The following is a 24,779-nucleotide window of genomic DNA, read 5'->3' on the forward strand; positions in this document are numbered from 1 at the left end:
ATGATGACTGTAGTTTTCCTTCCAGTTTTGGTTAAGATGTTGTTTATCAACATGCATGTATTAATTTTGTATAGACTTATTGTCATTTGTCTCTGGTATACTACTAGAGGTAGAATTGCTGGGTCATATTGTAACTCTACGTGTAAACTTTTGATAAACTGGCAGATTGTTTCAAAATGCCTGAATAATTTTTGATTCACACAAGCAAAGTATGAAGATTCCAAATTCTCCACATCCTTGCCAACACTTTTAATTATTTATCTTTGTGATAATAGCCGTGTTAGTAAGGGTGAAGTGGTATCTCATTGTGATTTTTACTAACATTTTCCTGTAATAATGTTGAACCTAATGATGCAGAGCATTTTTCTCATTTGTTCTTATTGGACATTACATTTGTTCATTTGTCCTTATTGGACATTTACATATTCCTTAGAGAAATGCCTGTTCAGATCTTATGCACATTTTTGAATTGGGTCATTTGTGGTTTTTTTTGTTTTTGTTTTTGTTTTTTTAATCATTGAGCTGTGAGCTTTCTTTATAAATTTCTTACACAAGTCATTTACCATGTATGTAATTTGCAACTATACCCTCCAAAGTCTGGTTTCTCTTCAGACTTTAGTGATGGTGTTCTTGGATGTACAAAAAAATTAATTTCAGTGAAGTCCAATTTATCAATTTTAATTTGATTGCTTCTGCTTTTGGTGTCATATCTAAAAACCTTGCAAAATTCAGGGTTAGAAAGTTATACCCATATTCTTCCTGCTAAGAGTTTTATAGTTCTTGCTTTTACATTTGGATTTTTTTTTAATCATCTATTTTGAGTCCATTTTTATATATGGCTTGAGGTAAGGGGTTCAATTTTATTCTTTTGAATATTGATAAATCTGTTTGCCCACTGGTATTTGTTAAAGAGACTATTTTTTTCTTCATTGTATAGTTTTGCATTCTTGTCAAATATCAGTTGACTCTATGTTTGGCTATATTTCCAGATTTTACAAACTATTAAAAGTGAGTGTATGCCTAGCTATATGCCTGTAGGTAATGCATGCTAGGTTTAATACCTAGGTGATGGGCTGATAGGTGCAGCAAACCATCATGGCACACGTTTACTATGTAACAAACCTGAACATGCATCCTGGAACTTAAAATAATGTAAAATTGAAAAAAGAAAGAATGAAAGAAAGAATTTCAAAAATTTTACAAGCCAGTGAATGTAATTTATCTTCTCAATTTCAAATATTGAAATTAACACTTTAGTTAGAAATGTCATTAAATTTATAAACGATAAATAAAGCAAAATCTTTAATATATTTATTAAATTAATGCAAAGCTGAATCAAGTAAAAGCATTTGCCTCCAACTACTGCTTTCCATTGGTAAAAATTTATTATACCATATCCTTAGTCAAGCTCTTAGTCTTTTATATACACAGCATAACAATTAATTGATAAATTTAAATTTGTGGAAGATAAAGACAAAAATAATGCAATGACCTCAAATTCCAAGTAAGCATTTTTTATTTTTTGGCATAAAATTAAACTTTTGATTACAAATGGTGATTATATATTATGAACATTAGTGATTTTTAAACATAATTGATATTTAATGTAATTATTTGAACACAACTAAAAATTTTATAAAATTACTTATTATTTTCTAGATTTTTCTTTATTATATCCTTTATATATGATCGGTTCACCTTCAATATATAACATAGAACTTTCTCCTTGAAATCAAAGAGTCAATTGATTTATTTATTAAAGACAGTACCCAAATCTTCCACTACCGCTTATATAAGAATATATGTTGAAGAAAGGCAGGCAAGTTACACTGTGATTTTCTAGATATGCTCAATAAAAATTCTGTGGACATTAAACAGGGATGCACATCACACTTAAAATTCATTCTCTAACTCCTGCAAAATTGAGCACACAGAAGAGTTTATTTTTATTAAAACAAGGAAATCATTACCTTTCTCATAACACACTACTGTCCTATGGTGGCTCCCTGAATTATTTGGTATATGAAAACTTGTGAATTTGACTCTTCCTTACACCTATCAAATTCTATCTACACTGTATGCATTACCAGGATTCAGCATAATGTTAATCATTAATTAAGGTGAACTATAAAATAATTTGATACTATGAATAGAACATATTTAAAATTAGGTAGTATCCTTGTGCAGAAGAGTGAAAGGAAGAGGGTATAGTCAGCAGGGAGAGACAAAGGAGAAATAGAAGACTACAACTCACAAGTTAATGATAATCATGCCAAAATCTAGAGTTTATCAGTAGGCTTATTGCAGGTAGAGAAATAGAAAATTTGGAAACAGGATGGGAGATATGTTTTTGTTAAACTCCTTTTGGCTGGAATTAATAGGACTATAACATTCAGGATTTTGCCAAACTTATATATATATATAAATTTTATATATATATAAAATTTCCTCTTTCTCTTGACCTATTCTCTTTTTTTCTTCTTTCCTATCTTACCAAATTTTTGACAGGAAAACAAACAACATTGTATGACCAAAAATATAGCCATTGTCACACAGACCAGCAAGAACCCGATTACATCCAAAGAGTGGTACTGGAACCAGGTGAGGTTGTGGGCAGCTGGGCGCAGGTGCTTGGCTCCTTTGTGGCGCATGACAAACTCAATCCAGAAGACTGCTCGATCCAGGGGCTTTACAAGTTGATCATGGTGAATTCTTGATAACCTCATAGCATTCTCTTTATAACTAGAAGACAAATAAATAGGCAGAAATTAGATAATTTTTGTTTTCATTTTCATTGAAGATAAACATGTGATACATATTTGCTATACAAGTTAAAGGCCGTAATTATGTTGAGCAAGAATATAATTTTTGCATGAACTTTGCTAGTGCATAGGATTTTAAGAGTTACGAAAGGGAAGATGTGGATGAAATATATTCTTAACACAAGTATGATCAAATGTAGACATAAAAAAGTAGAGTAAGCCAGTTGTAAACATATATATCTAGCATAATTTTTCCAAAAGTAATTTTGATACTGTGTGAATTATACTGTGCAGGATGATTCCAAGACCAAGATAGTTCATAACCTAATATGGTAGGGTAAAAATCATTGAACACATACATAAGCATATCTTCTAATGTCTGACTAGTTCATATGACAGACAAAGGACATTGGCAGTCAGCATTAGTGAGTCATTTGACAGTTCTAAGATGTTGGCACTGTGATAATTACTCTGTGGCACACATTTGTATGTTTCTGATGAAAAGGACAGTGTCTGTATCTGTAACATGAAGACTGAACAAAACTACTCTGGCGATTTAAGAAGTGGCATATCCAAGTACCTGAACTTTGATGTTTCAATTGAAACATCTCCCTAGAATTAGAGCTCTTATTCAACTTGCCATCACAATAGCAATAGTCACAGAGATAACAGTTCTAATCGCTTCTCAAACAATATTGGTTGGATATCTACATATTTAAAAGGCAAATTATGTCTTCACTTGCAGTTTCCCCAGTTGTTAAACCAAAGTTAGTAGGTTTCATTTTGGTTTGTGTCTGGAATAAAAGTTCCAGCCTGGAGTCATGAAGATGAGAGAAGGTAAAGGGTCTGTGTAGAGATGTCCTGGTGTTGGCACGACATTGTTAGGACTGGGGAATGGGGAATATGGTGATCATTTACAAGAGAACATGGTACACTAGATTAAGCAGCAAAAGTAGTTTACATGTGTTGAGTGTGTGTGTGTGTGTGTGTGTCTATCTAATGAAAAAGAATATTCATACTTGCAACTGCATTGAACCTTAGGTAGGGTCAAGACAGTAATTTCACATGGATCATCCTAATATACTTTAGACAATAAATAAATTTGTACATGTGAATCAAAAAATAATAATAAGAAGAAAACATGTTTTCCTATAAATGATGTGGGACAAAGACCATACTCAAAAATTCATTATTTCATGTTTTATTATACACTAATGTTTTATGACTGATATGTTAAAATATTCTGAATAATTAGCTTATGATGGTCTATCTATTCAAATGTAATTGTTAATGTCTATTAATTGCTTTAATGAATAACAGAATGGAGTATAAACACATCCATATGTATACTCTAAACTGTACCCTGTGTTCCCAGAGGTAGTATTTGGTTTAGGGTTAAAGTGACGGTATTTTAAATTAAATAATTTTTAGGCATTTATTTAGAAATTTCTCACAGTATTTATAGTTCTTATTTATTGCATCAATATTTTTGTCAATGAAATGAGTCAAAATCTAAAATATTTGAAGATATTTACTTATAGCATAATATGAGTGTTCATGGCCCACGACACAGCCCTCAGGAGGTCCTTAGCATATGTGCCCAAGGTTTTGGGGATGCAACTTGGTTTTTACATTTTAGGAAGGCATAAACATTAATCAAATACATTTAAGAAATACATTGGTTTGGTTTAGAAAAGTGGGACAACTTGAAATGGAGGTGCATCCAGGCTACAGGTATATTTAAACATTTTCTGGTTGACAATTGGTTGAGTTTGTCTAAAGACCTGTGATCAAAGGGAAGGAATGCCTTGGTTAAGATAAAGGATTGCAAAGACCCAAGTCCTTATTTGCAGAGGGAGCCTTCAGGTAGTAGGCTTCAGAGAGAATAGGTTGTGAAATGTTTCTTATCAGACTTAAAGTCTGTGTTGATGCTAATGCCAGAGAGGTATACTGAGGCATGTTTGACCCTCACTTCCCATCATGGCCTAAAACAGACTCTAAGATTAAATTTAAAGGAGGCCTGGCTGAGGAGGAAGTCCATTCAGACAGTTGGGTGGGAGAGTTAGAATTTTATTTTTGGTTTACAGTTTTCAAGTCAATAATAATATTTAACGATCATTTTAAGCATTAGAGTTAAAGAGAATCACAGACCGTACCTATGCTGATAATTAATAAAATGAACCATTGTCAGCCACTAACAATTTTGTAATAGTCTAATTGACTAGACACTGAAGTAACAAAAAGTTCATACTGAGTCTTGCAAAAGCTCCTAACCCACCACTTAGCTCCTGAATTATGATTTCTAAAATTATGACTTATACAACATGTATGTATTAATAAAAGTCAATTAATTTGAATGTGGATGGGAAGCAAAAGTGGACAACCAGGGCTGAGTCTTGGTATGAATCTAAACCAAGTATTGAGTGTCTTTCTTTTCTGAAATGAGTACACTTGCCCCCGTGTCTAAAATGCCTGGCAAAGGACACTGAATAGATGTTTTTAAGCAGGTTAGTTCCATTAAGAAAAAGCACTAAATTCCATCCGAGTTTACCTTCTCCTCTACTTCCTGAATCTCAGCCTTCAGGAAAACTGAATGAAATGTTACATCTATTCTTCAAGCTTTGACTCTACATGAAAACAATTAAATCCAATAAAACATAGAAGCAAGTTTAAGGCACCTACCCAAATTCAGAGCAAACACCAAGACCAAGAAAAAATAACAGCCTGATAACCACTTATATATATTGAAAAATAAATGAGAAACTAAAAATTCATTTAGGTATGGCATATAGTCCAAAGAAGAGGAGATTCAAAATATAATAATAGCAGGAGGGTAATGAATACGCTATCAAAATTGAATTATAAAGCAAGAGGAAGTGATAAGGAGATAGGTGAGCTGATGAAATAAGTTGTCAAAAATGGCAGTCAGTTTGAAGAATTAATAAAGAAATTAGAAATAGCAAGCAATGCTCATGGTAAAAATAATAAATTTACTAATTTGTGAACTATTTGAGGCAATCTCAATGAATTAAGAATAGTAAAAATTGATTAGAACAATTAGGAAATAATAGAGGAAAACATACCAAAATATTTTATCATAGGGAGGACTAAACTGGTGCTCCAGAAGTAAATATAAAAAATGGAAATAAAAGGTATTCTAAGAAATAATACACAAAAGAATTAATTTCTGAAAAGAAAAACTGGATTTTTTTATGCTAGATTAACAGTGCTGTAAGGACACAGTGTAACTGAAGAAAAATATATAAAGTAATTTATAAGAATACACCATAATTGAGTTTCTGATTTTTAAAAAGTAACAATTTCTTTTTCCAAATTGAAAAGAAAGCAAAATGATAAAATGGTCAGGCAGGACTCAGAAATCCTATAGCACAATTTAAACTGGAAGGCCGTGAGTGATATTTCCACAGGTCTGAAGGAAAGAAAGCAAGAGCTAAATATATTATATTCAGACAGAAGTCATTCTCATAACAAAGCAGTGAGAGAATATTGCTAAACATTGTCTCGGAGAATTCAATATCCAAGTCTTTATTGGAATAAAATTCCATGTGAGATAATCAGTCAAGAAATAAATCGTAAATATTTTAGAATAAATAATCTGTAATTCAGTGGTGAACACTGAGTCACTTAAAATATAGGAAAAAGACTAAATAAATGTGAGAAAAAATGACAAATATTGGTAAAGTAAAATTACAATGTAAGTAATACAAATTTGGAATGAAATAGAGATAAATTTCAAAGCAGGAGTTGAACTCTACATGGCTAATTTTAAAACATATCATCAAAAATAAAGACTCAAAATTACATATACATATATCATATTATTTCCTAGCTTTGATGAAATCTTTCAGAGAAAAAAAATAAGATACAAGTGTGTATATATATATAGACATACATATTATATACTAAGCTATGTGTCTATATATAGCTCAATATATTTTATAGATTCATTTCAATCTAAAAGCTAAATCAGATAAAATTATACTTAAATTTTATTTAAAATATCACAGATAGTACCAATCAATATTTAAACAATTATTCATTACCCTATATATTTTCTCTCTGTGTGTATACATATACTAATGAAAGGTATAGAATGGTAAATACTCAGTGTTAATAGTTATTTCTGAATGATTATTAGTGGGTATATTATCATTTCAATTTTGTATTTACTGATTAGTTTATAATATGTACATACTTACTAATTAGTTTATAAAATTAAGCAGATTACCCAGAAAAAAATGAGAATGTATATAATCATAGCATTCTTTATTTTGAAAAAGATTGAAAGAATATTTGAAGTCTTAGGATTTTCTTTTTTTTCCAATTTCAGGAAATCACTTCAGCAGTTTGGCAAATAAAATAGTTTTTATATTGGACAGGTTATGGTTGTTATTGGAAAATAATTACAAAAGTATTAAAGAATGTACATTTTCTGGTATTATAAAAAACGTAATTAATGTTAGACAAGTCTTTAGGAGGCTTAGTACTTACGAAGGTTCATTAATGACTGTTCTCAAAGCGCTAAGCAAATCCACACTTGTCATTGTGTTCAGGTTCACTTCCACAGCTGCTCCTTTGGCCTTCATGTGAGCAATGTTATCAGGCTGATCAGCAAAAATGGGAACTCCCACCATAGGGACTCCGTGGTAAATAGCTTCATAGATCCCGTTAGTTCCACCATGAGTGATAAAAGCTTTGGTTTGGGGATGACCTGATTTGAGGATGGAGTGAGAAGTGGGTTTGTAATAATAACACATTAGCAGAATTTGAGAGACAGAAGGGGTCCAAAAGCTATAACATAACTCTCTAAAGAAGGATACATTTTCTACAAAAGCAGATCACAGAGGGCGTTGCCCTCTCAGAAAACTGTGATCCCAGGAAAAGCAGTAACTAACAGCATTTGCATTTTCTGGGAATATATTACTGAGGAGATGGTATCTGAACTGAAAATGAAACTTGAAGTGTAATTAATCTTAACTGAAAATGCTCTTTTGTGAAACAGAAAATATGAATCTATAAAATTAACCGCCAATTACGTAATTACATCTGCTTTAAAATTGGGTGTCAAAATTTTAAATTATTAAAAATTTATGGAATGTATTTGCTATTAAAGAGTTACTTAACTTGTCTATTGTCCCACTGTACAGCTTTTCTTTCCCAACAGTCTTACCAAGAAGATCATTCTGGGGTATCCAATCATAGAGCTGAGTATTGTTTCCTAATGTGGCTGGTTTCTTTCCTACGTATCTCCACAAAACCTGTGGAAAATTGTGCTTTAATTTTGCAAGAAAAAGACAATGAGGACATTTTAAGTTGGTAGAATTATTTAGAAATCATTTAGCCAGCTACATGGAAGATGGCAATTATGTAAGCAGGAGTTTACAAACGTTGAGATATATAGCAGGACTGTTATATCTACCTTTTTGTAAAGTCTTGTACTAATAATCTATTAAGTATAGTATTATTGTTTTGATATTTATCACTTAAAAGCTTTTAGAAGTTATATTTTAAGTGAAGAAATAGAACATAAAGAAGACCAGTTTAATCAATCACAACATGGAGGAGAAAAATCATGAAGCGTGTTATGTGCTTTAACCAATACATAAATATAAAGAGTCCTAGGATGTTTCATGAATAGAAATACAAAAAGAATAGTAATGCAAAATTGTAGAGATAAAAATGAAGGTTAATTGAATAACATAAATCAGAAAATGCATGTTTTTGGACTGTAATATTTGAATTTTAATTGTTTTTAGCTAGAGATTATTCAACTTAGAAAGACTAATTGAATCCAGACTTCTACTTCTAAACCAACTACATTTTGATAAGAGTTGTAATAAAACCTAGACATTTGAATTACATTTTTAGCATAATTTCTCCCTTTTCCTGGGCCATGGAGCTAACAAACTTCAGAAGTTTTGAAAGTAGTCAGTGGAGAACAAAAAAATTTCAAATAGTAAAAGTTCAGTGGGGGCTTAAAGTTTTCATTTCTATTCCATTAAAAATAAATGACTTCAAAAAAGTATGCGTTCCCAAAATAATGCCAAGGCTCAGTAGGGAAATGATTCAATGTGCTAATGTACATAATTTTAATGTATTACACAATTTTACTTACAACTGTTACTAATGGTACTCAGTGTATAATGAGTTTCAATTTTCATATGGAAAGAACGTTACTAGACGCACTGTGTCTCCCCTTAGTAAAAAGCTGTGTACCAGGATCCCAGGCTGTACTGACCTTCTGTGGAATCTGGGCAAGGGCTGAGGCAATAAGATTGGCCTTTTCTTCTGTAAGGTTTTTGACCATTGATCCCAGAGAAAACACCACAACACCATCTTTACCTGAGCTCTGGATAAATTCTTCCATTTCCTGCATACATAATATATTTTCTATTACAAAGGTGTAGCATCATAAGAAAAAATAAGTTTACTTACACATTTAAGTAGGTTAAATTAAGATATATGTCAGAGAAATTATTAACCTGGTCTGTCTTCTGACATGTAGAAAGATCTAGTTTCTTTTTTTTTTTTTTGACAGAGTCTCTCTCTGTCGCCCAGGCTGGAGCGCAGTGGCATGATCTCCGCTCACTGCAAACTCACCTCCCCAGTTCAAATGATTCTCACACCTCAGCCTCCTGAGTAACTGGAATTATAGTCACATGCCACCGTGCCTGGCTAAGTTTTGTATTTTTAGTAGAGATGGGGTTTCACCACGTTGGCCAGGCTGGTCTTGAGCTCCTGACCTCCAGTGATCCACCTGTCTCGGCCTCCCAAAGTGCTGGAATTACAAGCATGAGCCACTGTACCCAGTCAGATCTAGTCTCCTTAAGAGGAAACATGTCTCTGAAATGTATAACTTAAATAAAATCAGTGATTACAAGTCCAAGCATGGAACCAAAACCATGACAGAAATGAACACTAAATAAGAGACAACCTTTCTCATGGTAACTGAAATTGCTACCCCCAAGGCTTAATTTAACCAACCAACAAGGTTGTTTGCAAACTCATAAAAACAGTTTTTGGAAGGAAGCCCAGTAAAGGGTACTGAGTTAGGCTTTTAAAATTATTAGCATGCCAGTTATATCTAATAAATTATTAATAAATTTACTGGTTTCTGTTAAGCATTCATGATCATTTTGTCAAGTTTATGCCTTCCTTGTTTAATAGGTCTAAGAAAAAATTTGTGTAAAATGTCATCTAATAGTAACATATTTTAGAACGAGACAACAAAGTGCATCTCCAACTATAATCACAATGATGCTTATGAGACAGTGTATCTCTTCTTCCTGATGTATAAGCTGCCATGAGTGTGATGTTAGCTACGTGCCCTTAATTTGAGCCTTAAAGCAAAAGTAAAATATAAATTTCTCTGCCAATAAAATTCCCCAGGTCATTACTTATAGTTTTGCAAATTTGATGCTGCAAAATCTGAGATTAAGGCCTTTCACATCATAATCTATGTGAATGCTACTTTCTAGAGATGTATTCTGCATTCCATGTGCAAATATTTGTCATGATCACACTGGAATCACTGATGGATCAGTTTCTGACTAGCCAAATTATTAGGGGAGGGTAGTATATTAAGTGAAAAGACTGCAATTTTTGGCTTAATGTCAGGAGAATATTTCTGAAGTCCCAGGAATTGGTGCTTTACCATATTGATTTAGTTTCCAAACAGGTATTCATTAATTAAAATAATACACACACACACACACACAACATACACATACACATACACACACATTCAAACCTACCATATTGATATGGATTTTTCACTTGACAGTCTCTTGTTACTTTTGTATTCTGTGTATCCAGTGATTGGTGTAATTATCATCAATATAATCCATGATTGGTATTGATATTTCCCAAAGCCTATATCAATATTTAAATTGATTGAATACGTAATGGTATAATGTCTGCTGTTGTAAAATATAACTGATTTGTCTTTGTGAAATTGTGAGAGCATATGTATTTGTGTGTGTTTGTGTAAAAAGTGGGTTTGGGAGGAAAAACATAATAGTGTGGCATGGGTTATTATCCAGCGACCTATGGATATGTCATGTATATTTCTGTGTCTTTATTTAGATATTGGTACATTATCTCCTATAATAAACATTCACTAGAGCTTGCCTGCAGTCATAATTTGACTGGCAAGAAAATCCTTAAATAAAATTTTCAGAATCCTGAAATAAAATTTTAAACTTAAATATGTCTTTTACCATAAACAGAAATTTAGTACTCTTATGGGAACCAGGAACTTTCTAAAAAGATTGCTTTTGTTTGTGTATGAACCAAATAAATAACAGCCTATTTCCTCACTCCCTATTGATAGTTAAATACGTTGTTCCTACCATGTGTACCTGTAGTCTATTTTGCTTCTCAACACTTTTTCTGTATAACATTTCTTATATTCCACATTTCTTCTCTGAAGACTTCATATTGTAGTATACAATTTCTTTTTCATGCCATAAAACCTGACACTATATTTATAAAGAACCAATACAATATTTGAGTCTCTTAGTTTTATAATAGTTACTTTATGCTGATGAATCTGAATCTATTTCTAAATGCTTTCTGCTTGGATTTACACTTTGTACTACTTAAATGATTTCTAGAAATTACTGAAAATGCTTTTGGTTCCTTAAAGTAAATAAGTCAAAAAGTAACTCACCATTGTTGACACAAAAGAGTTTTTCTTTTTCTTTTCTTTCTTTTTTTTTTTTTTTTTTTTTACCAATTGTTTCCTGACAGTAGAAGTCACAACTATCTAATAAATTCACAAGATTAAAACCTAAGAGTCCTGCCTCATTTCATTGTCTTTCTTCAATAATGACTTCTTACTCACCAAGTTATGTGGAATTCACCCAAGAGTTTTCATGAAGACATCTTTATCTCTTAAGAAATTTGGCACATATACACCATGGAATACTATGCAGCCATAAAAAGGATGAGTTCATGTCTTTGTAGGGACATGGATGAAGCTGGAAACCATCATTTTCAGCAAACTATCGCAAGAACAGAAAACCAAATACCACATGTTCTCACTCATAGGTGGGAACTGAACAATGAGAACACTTGGACACAGGAAGGGAACATCACACACTGGGGCCTGTCACGGGGTGGAGGGAAGGGGGAGGGATAGCATTAGGAGATATACCTAATGTAAATGATGTGTTAATGGGTGCAGCACACCAACACGGCACTTGTGTACATATGTAACAAACCTGCACATTGTGCACATGTACCCTAGAACTTAAAGTATAATAAAAAAAGTGAAAAAAAAAGAAATTTGGTAAATATTCCTGTTCATAATGCTATGTGTCTTGTTAAGAAGACTATGGCAATCTCCTTAGTAATTTCTATGATCTGGTTTTCTATCTCCCCAGGTCCAGCATCAAGGTATAGACACACTGATATTTGTAACACACAACTTGAATCATTTTATTCTTCAGTTTAGATTATCAATGTAAAGTCCAAAACACCTAATATTACTTATAGGAGACCTCTATCATGAGGAAAATAGATGTGGAGCAGCAAACCGAAATGTCCAGCAAAATTTATTTGTTATTGAGGCTATAAATTTTAAAAGAAAATTAGGTATTTTATTATGAGGAGCATAAAGTCCTCCACTGTTGTAGACCTACCTTAGGTAAAGATTTGGCAGGCTTGCAGTGTAATCCTCCAACAAACTCAAAATTAGGTAAGTATGGACGAGGAAATTCAAAATCCCAATAAGTTCGGATTAACCAAATTTCAGCTTTCCCCATAGTCTCACACAAGGTAGTGGGTCTTCCTGGAGAAAGAAGTTGGATGGACAAAATTAGCTTGTATGTTTGCTGAAGGGAAAAAAACTATCAGTAATTTCCTGAAAGCTATTAAGAAAAAATTCAGTTAGGTCTTCTAGAATACATATCATGTTTATATATTAAGGAGAAGGAAAAATTAAAGAGGATGGAAGAAAGGAAGGAGGGAGGAAGAAAAAGAAGAACGAAAGGGAGGAAGGAAGGAAGAAAGGAAGGAGAGAGAAAAGAAGGAAGGAAGGAAGGAAGGAAGGAAGGGGAAAAGAAGGGAGGAAGGAAGGAAGGCAGGCAGGCAGGCAAGCAAGGAGGGAGAGAGAGACGAAAGCACGAAAAAGGGAGAAAAAAGGAAGAAAGAGGTAGAACTAGAGAGACAGAAGGAGAGAGAGAGGGAGAAATGGAGACAGGGAAGAAGAGAGGGAGTAGAGTGGGGCCTGAGAAAGGAAGGAAGGAGGGAGGATTTTTAGTTAGTGAAAAAGAAGTAATGTGTAAGTGTCATTTCACAATAATAAATCAACTAAAATTAAACTATAACTACAAATACTGATAAATTTAACATTCATATTCTCTCTTCAGTTAAATGCCAGATAACTTTTTTCCCCAGGACACCATACTGGAGACACTGTTAGCATGCCTCTCCCACTTGAAAAGACAATATAATGAGTAGAGATTCACGCTCTGAATTTTTTTTACAAGAAGCAACACAGAAACTTAACAACAACAACAACAAAAAAGTAACCATAAACTCTTTGAAAAAAGTGGTGGGCAGCAGCCTATCCTGCGACCCACATGAAAAATTATGAGTCCCAAGAGTATGAGTGGGGAGAAACTGCCTGTGGGATATATACTCCCACTGGGAAACCTGGCCATCCAGGACACGGGGAAATGCCTTAACCATACCCAGTACTGGAGCTGCTTCAGTGAGCAGTGGGAAATAGATGTGAAATAGCAGCATCTGGACGTGGTTTGTGTGCACTCTCAGACTCCAGCAGGAACAGAGAAAAGTCACTCCTAATCCTACATCACAAGGGACCTTGCGGAAGTCTGCCAACTAACTCAGGTTGTGGTCACAGGTTGAGAGAAACTCCCAAGTGAGAATCACAATACAGTCTTGAGTGGGGACAAACTCCCTTTGGTCAGAATTGAGGAATGAGTAGGAAGTGTGCTATGGCCACAGCCACAGGGGATGGACACCCCTGCTTCAGAGGAGCATGGCCTGAAAGCAACAGTTTATATCTCAGTGGGTGTGTTAGGCCATTCTCTTATTCCTATAAAGAAATACTTGAAACTGAGTAATTTATTTTTTTTAAAAGAGGTTTAATTGGCTTATGGTCCCATAGGCTGTATAGGAAGCATAGTGGTTTCTGCTTCTGGAGAGGCCTCAGGAAGCTTCTAATCATGGCAGAAGGCAACGGAGCAGCAGGTTGTTTTGCATGATGGGAGCAGGAGCAAGAGAGAGAGTGAGGGCAAAGGTGATATACACTTTAAAAAAAAAAAAGGCAGACCTCATGATAACTCACTCACTATCACAAGAACAGTACTAAGGGAGGATGGTGCTAAACCATTCATGGATACTCTATCCCCATGATCCAATCCTCTCCAACCAGGCTCCACTTCCAACATTAGGGATTACAATTTGACATAAGATTTGGGCAGCACAATGTGAGATCCAACCCCATATCAGTGGGGGAAGGCTGGGTCATGACCTGGGGCATTTTGAGTCTTGAGAGGAGGTGTTCTGGAATCCAGTTACCTCATGCTAGTGGAACACTGTAAAATGTAGGACTCCGTCTTGCCAAGTGTGGTGAGAGCTTCAGGTGAGGTGGGGTTTACTTGCTGCTACACATACTCCGCATGTGGATTCTTCTGTGCAGCAGAGGCAGCTGCACTTCTCCCTCGAACGTTACCCCAGCAGACAGAGAGCTTTGCTCTGATCCTCATTGTGACCACTGATCGTGCCTACGTAGGGAGAGCCAGAGCACAGACTTGACTGACCCTGCCTCCACCTGTCCTTGCCCCTGCATCTGCCCTGGTAGCTTAACAGAAAGGACAGAGAATATGGGGAGCTCCACGGCCTGCCCCCAACCAAGAGTACTTATCCTGGGTAACACAAGGCAAACACAAAACTCACTTCTACCAGTACAGTTGAGCCTTCGCGCCTCCTGGCTAGAGGCCAAATGATAGTCCTGCTGGCAGCATCCGTGGCAGAAGAAGACAACAGGAAGGAAAAATCCTGTGCACTTAACTCCCTATCACTATTGCCTGCATCACTTTGGGTAACCAGGAGGTCCTGAGTTTGTCCACATGCCAGTACCTTACTACCACAGTAATTTGAGAAAGTCATACTGCTAAGGCCCACCAATCAAGGAATCTCAAAGTCTTGGCAATTCCTCTGCCACCCCGCTGGAGCTGGTGCTGGTATCCACTGATGGGTATTCAGAGGATTAGTCACATCCTCCTGCATATCCCTAGCAACAGCCCCAAGCTGACAGCCTCCTGGGTGGCCAGGTCCAGGAGCAGCAGCATTCATAGTAGCCCGCCCTCAGAGACTCCTACTCCTAGGCAAAGGAGAACCGTACCACACCCATGGAACTTGAGAAGTTAAAGGGTAGAGTAAAACTAAGAAAACATGAATAATTAATATAATCAAGAAAAAGTATATTATTGAAATAGAAATCAAATTAAAAGTCAATCATACTCAAAAATAGATGCTGTTACACTTATAATGATTATCTGACTAAATCTAGTAATATTTTAACAAAAGATATGAAAAAGTTGGACGCATTATAGCAATGAAATGATAGCTTAAAATTGAAAAATATACAAGTTCACTTTATTAAAAGGTAAAAAGAGAAAAATCTTACCATCTCAAGCAATAAAAACTCAACAGTTGTTCATAATCTTCAAATTCTATTAGTAAACTACAAATAGAAAATAATTTCTTTACACCAACAAAGGCACTCCAAACAAAAAAGTTTCACCAAATGTAACCTTTATGTTAAACTAGTAAGAGCATTCTTATCAAGATGAGAAAAAGTCAGTGGTATATACTAATGACAACTTTAATTCAGAAATATTTTACACTACTGCAGTTAAACAAGAAAAACAATTTTTAGAATAAAAAAGATTGAGGAGTTCTATCTATCTATCTATCTGATATCATGTTGTGTAACAAATCCAAAATAACCTACAGATAAATCTTCAGAATGAGCAAGAGAAGTTTTAGTTTTGCTCAATACAAAACTGTAACATAGCAACTGAAATTTCTGTGCACAAGTAGATGAAAATTTAATTTAAAATCTAAATTTCCACTTGAAAAGTTAGAATAATTTTTATAAAAGTTACATACTCTATTCATGCTTAGTATTACAAAATTGTATAAAAACCCACAATAGAAAAGTAAATAGAGCTAATATGTTCACAGATAAGATCAAAATTCATAAAGATGTCCATTCTCTAAAATCAACTTATAGATTAATTATGAATCTTATTAAAGGTCAGGAGTTCAAGACCAGCATGGCCAAGATGGTGAAACCCAGTCTCTACTAAAAATACAAAAAAATTAGCCGGGCGTGGTGGCGGGTGCCTGTAATCCCAGCTACTCCAGAGGCTGAGGCAGAGAATTGCTTGAACCTGGGAGGTGCAGGTTGCAGTGAGCCAAGATCACACCACTGCACTCCAGCCTGGGTGACAGAGTGAGACTCTGTCTAAAAAAATTAAAAAATTAAAAATTTAAAAACATTAAAATTTCAAAATTACAAGTTTCATAAACCTTTACAAATTTTGTAGAACTTTATATGTGATTCTAAAATCCATATGGAAAATCAAACAGCCAAAAATAAGGTACTCCAGATGAAGAGATACAAGGGGAAAGAATATTATTTTATCAGATATCAAGAACTAATATAAAGGAAAGCAGGTAAGATAGTGAAAAAAAACAAAACCACTGAAGTAATGAAATTCATGAATGACAAAGATGCAGATAGGCAGGAAAAAATGTTTTCAATAAATAGTGATGGGACAACTCCTTACACTTGTGCAAAGGTGAAAAAAAATAAAATAGGTGGGCTGAGAGGGAGTCAGGGAAGAAGGAAAGAGGGAAAAAATGAAAAATATGCAAAGAAATGAACTCAACTCTACAAAATACACACAAAAAATAATTTATTTTATTATTATTATTTTTGAGACAGAATTTCACTCTTGTTGCCCAGGCTGGAGTGCAGTGGCATGATCTCAGCTCACTGCAGCCTCCGCCTCCCGGGTTCAAACCATTCTCCCACCTCAGCCTCCTGAGTAGCTGGGACCACAGGCACATTCCACCATGTCCGGTAATTTTTGTAAAAAATGAATAATTGCAAATAAATTCAGATAAATAAAGTAAAAGCAAAACCATAGCTTCCATGAAGACAGCATAAAAAATATTATTTTTAATTTCATAGTAGAAAAGGATTTTCTCAGGAGCATAAAGAAAAATTATTCACTTCCATTAAATTTAAAATCTACAATTCATTATCTGATATTAAAACATAATGAGAAAACAATCATAAACTATAGGAGGATATCTGCAATATATAAAACTGGCCCAGGCTCATATAGAATATACGATATTTTTTTTTTTTTTTTTTTTTGACACAGGGTTTTTCTCTGTCTTCCAGGCTGGAATGCAGTGGTGCCGACACAGCTCACTGCAGCCTTGACCTTATGGGCTCAGGCAATCCTCCTACCTCAGCTTCTCAGTAGCTGGGACCAGAGGTGCACACCACAAACCTAGCTATTCTTTTTGTTTTCTTTTTTAAAATATTTATTTATTTATTTATTTATTTATTTAGAGATGATGTCTCTCTCTGTTTCCCAGGCTGGCCTCAAACTCCTGGGTTCAAGTGATACACCTTGGCCTCCTAAAGAGCTGGAATTACAGGTGCAGCAATCATTGAACTGTAGACTTAAACTGTGAATTTTAAAGCGTGTATATTATATCTCAATACAACTGTTAATAAAAATCATTAAATGAATTGAATAGTTTGCAGAACAATGGGAAATATAACACCCTACTCGTGAAAGTATAAACTAGTATAATCTCTCTCAGATGAGATTATTTATACTTATACATATTCCTATACCTATACCCATACCTACACCCATACCTATACCGATACCGATACCTATACCTATACTTATTGGGTGAAAATAAATGGCTTATATCCTGTAAATACAATTGTTCTTATGGAACAGGAGACACATACCAAATGTTCACTGCATTCCACACACACAAAAAAAATCTATAATCAATTGTCATTTGACAGAATGTCATGATATTGTCACCTGATGGAAAACTGTCTATAAAACTTGGGGAAAAATAAAAAGGAAATACACGACTGTAACTCTACACTAATGTTGAACATAAGTAGAAATTTTACCCATGTGTTTGTATACATTTCAAAAAACTAAATAATAGAATATTGAGGAAATAACACATAATTAGCAGACCTATAAAATTTTTAGAGAAAACATTAAAACCAGTCAGGCTTCTGGTTTCCATTGGAAGCATCATGTTTCTAATACTGAAGGCAAAACTTTACACTCATATATTATCAAAGTTGATATAGTTTCTAAAAGCTGAAAATACATGCATATTTTAAAATATATATAAAATATTTTAAAATGTGCACAAATTAAAGTTCATGGGTTAATCTTGCATTGTTCCAATTCTGCTATTACCAAAAATAAGTTGCATTTAATTCATTGTCCTTATGTCTCTAGCATGAAGCACCCTAAAATTGTTTAATCATTTAGTGTTTACCCTCAGACATGTTCTGGGGCAGGGTACAAATCATTTCATTTTCTATTTGGCCACTTATCCTCTTGACTTGTAACTGTTATGGCATTTTAGGTAATTTAAGCCTTTTTCCTGTGATATCTATTACAAATATTTTTTTCAGTTGACTTATGAACCGATTAACATTATGCACCCTTTAAAACTTTAAACATAAACTTTAAATAATCTATTTTATAAGTCAGTGTTATGAATTGAATTGTGTTCCACTGAAATTTGTATGTGAAGCCTGACTGTATTTGAAGATAGGGCCTTCAGGGATAATTAAGCTTAAAATGGTTCAAGGGTGGGTTTCAAATCCATTATGACTAGTGTCCTTCTAAGAAGAGGAAGTGACACCAGGAATGCCCATATGCAGAGAAAAAGCTATATGAGAACATAAGATGGTGACCACAAAAGCTTCAAGAAAAAACAGACCTGGCAAATCCTGATTTTGGACGTCTAACCATCAGAACTGTGAGAAAATAAACTTTTGTTATTATTAGTTCTTGTATTAGTTTGCTAGCACTGCTATAGCTACACACCACTGGTTAGGAAGTTAAATTAGCTAATATTCTTCATACCCAGTATAATCTTTGGTTTGTTAGTTCACATTTCTTTATGATTCTCAAAAATAATAGTTGGAGTGGAAGCCTACCTCAGTTGATGTATTTAGATGAGAGCTGTGTATATAAAAATTAGAAAGCAAAACCATTATTTAGCAGAATTGGCAAATAATTTTAAAATAGGGAGAATAAATGTTATCAGTGAAGTTAAAAAAGAAAATCACTGTTTTGGGTTTTTTTTTTTTTTGACATAATCTTGCTCTGTCACTCAAGCTGGAGTGCAGTGGCACCAACACAGCTCACTGCAGTCTCGACCTCCTGGTTTCGAGCAATCTTCCTACCTCAATCTCCCAGTAGCTACAACCACAGGTGTTCACCGCCGAGTCTGGCTATTCTTAATTGCTATTAATTGTGCCAAACTTTAAAAAAGGTCAGAAACAACAAAATATAGCAGGGTCATAAAAGTACTCTAAGAAAACAGAGGTAACATTATAACCTTAGAGAATGGAAGTCCTTTTCTACAAGATAAACCAGAAATGATAAGAAAAAAACTGATAAACATATGCACACACTATGACAAGGTTCATCATATATTATGAAGTACTTTAAATGAAGAACAATGCTACATAATATAGCTGAGTTTTTTTTTTCTCCAAATCTTTGTGTTAGCATAGAAATACCTCTAAATTATTTTATCTGAGAAAACTAAAGTCTAGCTCACGTTAAGCAGTAGAACTTAATTGCATAAATTTAAAAGTATGGGAATGTTTTTCATTAGGCTGGGTGAAATATAAAATTGTTCCCTTTGCAAGTCACTTTTGAGTCAGCAAGAAAATGAAAATCAGCACACTGCCAAAAAAAGGAAAAACAGGAATTCTGAAATACACAATTTAGTAAAACTTGAATGGTTCCTTCTGAAAATACACAGTATGTTTTAGGGTGGGAAAGTAGCTAAGCCTAAAGGGTTGCCGTAGTGTCCCTCACTACACATATGCATTCACGTAAGTTCAACTCCCCAAATCTACCCTCACTGTTACAAATAAATTCCATTACATGCAAGTGTACAGCAAGAAAAATTTCCTGTGTTGACTTGTCCCTGTGTGGAAGAAAAATATCTTCTCTGAGAATTAACATAGTCAGCACTCATGTGAGGTTCCAGTTAAAATTCAAGCTAGAAAAGCATTTTGGAAGAAACTGACCCTAGCCTCAAACACTTCCCACAGATTAAATTCCAAGGTTAGTAGGCAGCTCCTGTTTACCAAGAAACAAGAGTTCATGTCTGAAAATCAGCAAAAGTAACGGAGAGTAGAATATTAGCATAATTATTTCAAATATTAGAAATATTTTAAATAAAATATAAAATTATTCCATATACTATAGTGAGTTGGAAGATAGCTCATGAATTGGAAGAATCAGTATCATTAAAATGACTAAATTGCACAAAGCAGTTTACACATTCAATGATATTCATGTCAAACTACCAAAATCATCACATAATTAGATAAAAACTATACTAAAATTCATATGGAACCAAAATAGCAAGGATAGTCAAATTAAAGAGCTAAGTCAGAAGCACCATACTACCCAACTTCAAACTATAAGACTACAATAATTTTAAAAGCATGGTACTAGTTTGAAAAGAGACACATAGACGAATGGAGCAGAAAACAAAACTCATTAATAAAGCCACATACAACCATTTGATTTTTCACAATATGGACAAAAACAAGAAATAGGGAAAGCACTCCCTATTCCGTAAATGGTGCTGGGATAAGTGGCTAGCCATATGCAGAAGAAAGAAACTGGATTGTCACAATTTACCATATACAAACATTAATGCAATGTGGATCAAAGATTTAAATGGAAGATCTCAAAGTATAAAAATCTCTGAAGAAAACTTAGGATATTATTTATTGACATCAGCCTTGGCAAAGAATTTTTGACTCAATCATCAAAAGCAATTGCAACAAAAACAAAAATTGACATGTGGGACATAATTAAATAAAGAACTTCTGCAGGAAAAAAAAAAAAAAAAAAAACTATCCAGAGAAATTTTCTCCTACAAAATAGGAGAAAACATTTACAAACTATGCATTTGATAAGGGTCTAACAGATTATACAAAGAATTTAAACAACTTAACAAGCAAAAAACAAATAACCCCACTAAAAAATAATAGGCAAAAGACATGAACAGACACTTCACAAGAGAAGACATACAATCAACCTGTATATGAAAAATTGTGCATTATTACTAATCATCAGAGAAATGTGAATCAAAATCACAATGATATATTATCTCACACCAGTCACAATGACTCTTATTAAAAAGTTAATAAACAACAGAAACTGACTAGGTTCTGAAGAAAAGGGCTTAGAAACTGTTGGTCGGAATGTAAATTAGTTAAGCCAACATGTGTAACAGTTTGAAAGTTTCTCAGAAAACTTAAAACAGATCTACCATTTCACCCAGCCATCCCATTACTGGGTATATACCCAAAGGAAAATAAATCATTCCATAAAAGGATACATGTACTAATACGCTCATCATTGTGCTTTTCACAATACCAAAGACAAGAAATCATCTGCCAAGAATGGTGGATTGGGTAAATAAAATATGGTACATATACACCATGGAATACTATGCAGCCATAAAGAGAACAAAATCATGTATTTTACGGCAACATGGATACAGCTGGAATCCATTTTCCTAAGTGAATTAAGACAGGAACAAAAACCAAAATACCCTGAGTTCTCACTTATCAGTGGGAGCTAAACACTGAGCACAAATGCACTTAAATATGGGAACAATAGACACTGTGGACTTCCAGAGTGGAGACAGAAGAAGGGGGATGTGGACTAAAATACTAACTTTTAGGTACTGTGTTTACTACCAGGGTGACAGAATGCATACCACAAACGTTAGCGTTACACAATATACCCTTGTAACAAACCTAAACACCTATCCCTACATCTAAAATAAAAGTTGAAATTTAAAACAAAACAAAAAAATAAACTAGGAAATGCAAACTAGAAAAGAAAGAGAAAACCAAATCAAAAATTAGTAGAAAAAAAATAAAGATTAGAACATAATAAATAAAATTGTGTCTAACAAAATAATACAAAAGATAAACAGTTATTTATTTGAGGATAAACAAAATGAACAAAACTTTAGCCAGACTAATGAAAAGAAGGAAAGATTCAAATGAATAAAATCAGAGGCAAAAAAATGTAGACATTACGACTGGTGCCACAGAAATTCAAATACAGGCCACTACGAGCAATTATATGCAAATAAATTGGAAAATCTAGAAATAAACAGTTACCTAGACAAATACAACCCATAAGATTGAACTGTGAAGAAATCCAAAACCTGAACAAACCTATATTAAATAATGGGTTAAAGCAGTGATAAAAATTCTCCCATCAAAGTAAAGCCCAGGACCTGAAAACTTTCACTGTTGAATTCTACGAAACATTTGAATAACTAATGTCAATTCTACTTAAACTATTCCAAACATCATTGAAATATGTTCCAAAACATAGTATTCCAACTATGTTTAGAATATTGAAACCAAAGACACAACAACAACAACAGCAGACCAATATCTGTGATGAACATAGACACGAACATCTTACCAAAATGTTAGCAGTCTGAATTCAACAACATATCAAAAAAATCATTCATCATTATTACATGTGATTCATCTCATGGATACGAGAATGTTTCAACATATGCAAATCAATAAATGTGATACATCATATCAACAGTACCAGGACAAAATCCATATGATTATTTTATTTGATGATGAAAAAAAATTTGAGAACATTAACATCCCTTCATGATTAAAAACTCTCAAAACAACTGATTATAGAAGGAACATAGCTCAACATGATAAAAGCCATAAACTGCAAACCTACAGGAAACATGATATTGAATGAGTATAAATTGAAAAAGTTTCTTCTAAGATCTGGAAGAAGAGTAGGATACGCATTTTCACAACTTTTACTTAACGTCATAGTAATAGTCCTAGCCAGAGCAATTAGACAAGTGAAAGAAGTAAAGGGCATTCAAATTGCAAAGAAAATAAAATCAATTATTCTTATTTCCAAAAAATATGATCTTATATCTAGAAAAACCTAACAACCCTACCACAAACTGTTTTAAGCTGATAAACCGATTCAGTAGTTCCAGGACAAAAAATCAACATACAAATATCAGCAGCATTTCTACATGCCAACAGTGAACCATACGTTAAAAAAGGAAATAATCTCATTTGCCACAGCTACAAATAAAGTAAAATACCTGTTAAACTGAATCAAATAAAAGAAATATATCTACAATGAAAAATATAAAATATGGATGAAAAAATTGAACAGGACACAAAAAATGAAAATATGTTTTCTGTTCATAGAATAGAGGAATAAAAAGTATTCAAACATCTATAGCACCCAAAACAATCTACAGATTCAATGCAATCCCTATCAAAATACCAATAAAATTCTTCACAAATTGAAAAAAATGTATATCTAAACTTTGTATGGAACCACAAAAGACAAGAATAGCTAAAACTATTCTGAGCAAAAGGAACAAAGTTGGAGGAATTATGTTACTTGACTTCAAATTATACTTCAAAGCTAGTAGCCATAACAGCATGGCACTGTCATAAAAACAGAAATAAATCTATACATCTACGGTAAACTGTCTTTCAACAAAGCTGCCAAATACATACATTGGGAAAGGAATGGACTCTTAATGGTGCTGGGAAGCTGGGTGTGTATATGTAGAAGAATGAAACTGGACCTCTGAGTAGTCTGTTCTCACATTACTATAAAGAACTACTTGAGACTCTGTAGTTTATAAAGAAAAGAGGTTTAATTAACTCACAACTCCACAGGCTGTACAAGAGGCATGGTTGGGAGGCCTCAGGCAACTTACAATTGTAGTAGAAGGGTAATGAGGAAGCAAGCACATGGTGGCAGGAGAGAGAAAGAGATAAGGGGAAAGTGTTACACACTTTTAAACAACTATATCTCATGAGAACTCACTATCACTAGAAGAGCAAGTGGAAAACCCGACCTCATGATCTGCTCACCTTTCAACAGGTCCCTCCCCCAACATTGGTAATTACAATTCAACATGAGATTTGGGTGGGGACAAAGGAGCCAAACCACATCAGTCTCTATCTCTCACCATATACAAACATCAAATCACACTGAAAAATTAAATCACTCTAATTTAAATCTAATCCTTCTAATCTTTAAGTTAAATCTCACTGATTTAAAACCCAAAACTCTGAGGAAACACTAAGACAGTGTTTTGGGCAGACTTGGTTAGTAAGACCTCAGAAGCATAGGGATCCAGAGCAAAAATGGTCAGATGGGATCACATCAACCTCAACCTAAAATGTTTCTGCACATTAAAGAAAACAATCAACAAACTGAAGAAAGAGTCTACAAAATGGGAGAAAATATTTTCCATGTACCAATCTGACAAGGGATTGATAAGTAGAATATATCAGGAGCTCAAACAAATCAATAAGGAAAGAAAGAACAAGTAATCCCCCCCCCAAAAAAAAAGAAAAAAAAATGGGTAAAAGATCTGAATAGACATTTCTCAAAAGAACAGACAACAGGCAAATGAAGAAATGGTCACCATCACTAATCATCAAATAAATGCAAGTAAAAACTATAATGAGATATCATCTCAGCCCAGTTCAAATGGTATTTACCTGTCCCCCCTCCACCCCCCCCCCAAAAAAAGGCAATAACAAATGCTGGTGAGGATGTGGAAAAAGGGAACCCTTGTGCACTGTTGGTGGGA

The 24,779-nt window shown here is 33.9% G+C and overlaps 1 protein-coding gene across 3 annotated transcripts in view; it reads right to left on the bottom strand.

Moving 5' to 3' along the window:
- Positions 1-452: 452 nt before the first annotated feature.
- Positions 453-24,779, bottom strand: part of LOC101017012 (UDP-glucuronosyltransferase 2A1) — a 59,054-nt gene continuing 34,727 nt past the window's right edge. For 2 of the 3 annotated variants that reach the window (XM_021938573.2, XM_003898819.3), the window contains exons 2-6: positions 12,428-12,576; positions 9,022-9,153; positions 7,954-8,041; positions 7,275-7,494; positions 453-2,742 (exon numbers count right to left, since the gene is read on the bottom strand). In XM_021938573.2, coding sequence (XP_021794265.2) covers positions 2,463-2,742; positions 7,275-7,494; positions 7,954-8,041; positions 9,022-9,153; positions 12,428-12,576 — 869 coding nt within the window. In that variant the 3' untranslated portion in view covers positions 453-2,462. The remainder of the gene's footprint in view (positions 2,743-7,274; positions 7,495-7,953; positions 8,042-9,021; positions 9,154-12,427; positions 12,577-24,779) is intronic. The other variant, XM_021938572.2, reaches the window with a different exon arrangement.

The sequence above is a fragment of the Papio anubis genome, chromosome 3 (assembly GCF_008728515.1).
Source record: "Papio anubis isolate 15944 chromosome 3, Panubis1.0, whole genome shotgun sequence".
NCBI classification, from domain to species: Eukaryota; Metazoa; Chordata; class Mammalia; order Primates; family Cercopithecidae; genus Papio; species Papio anubis.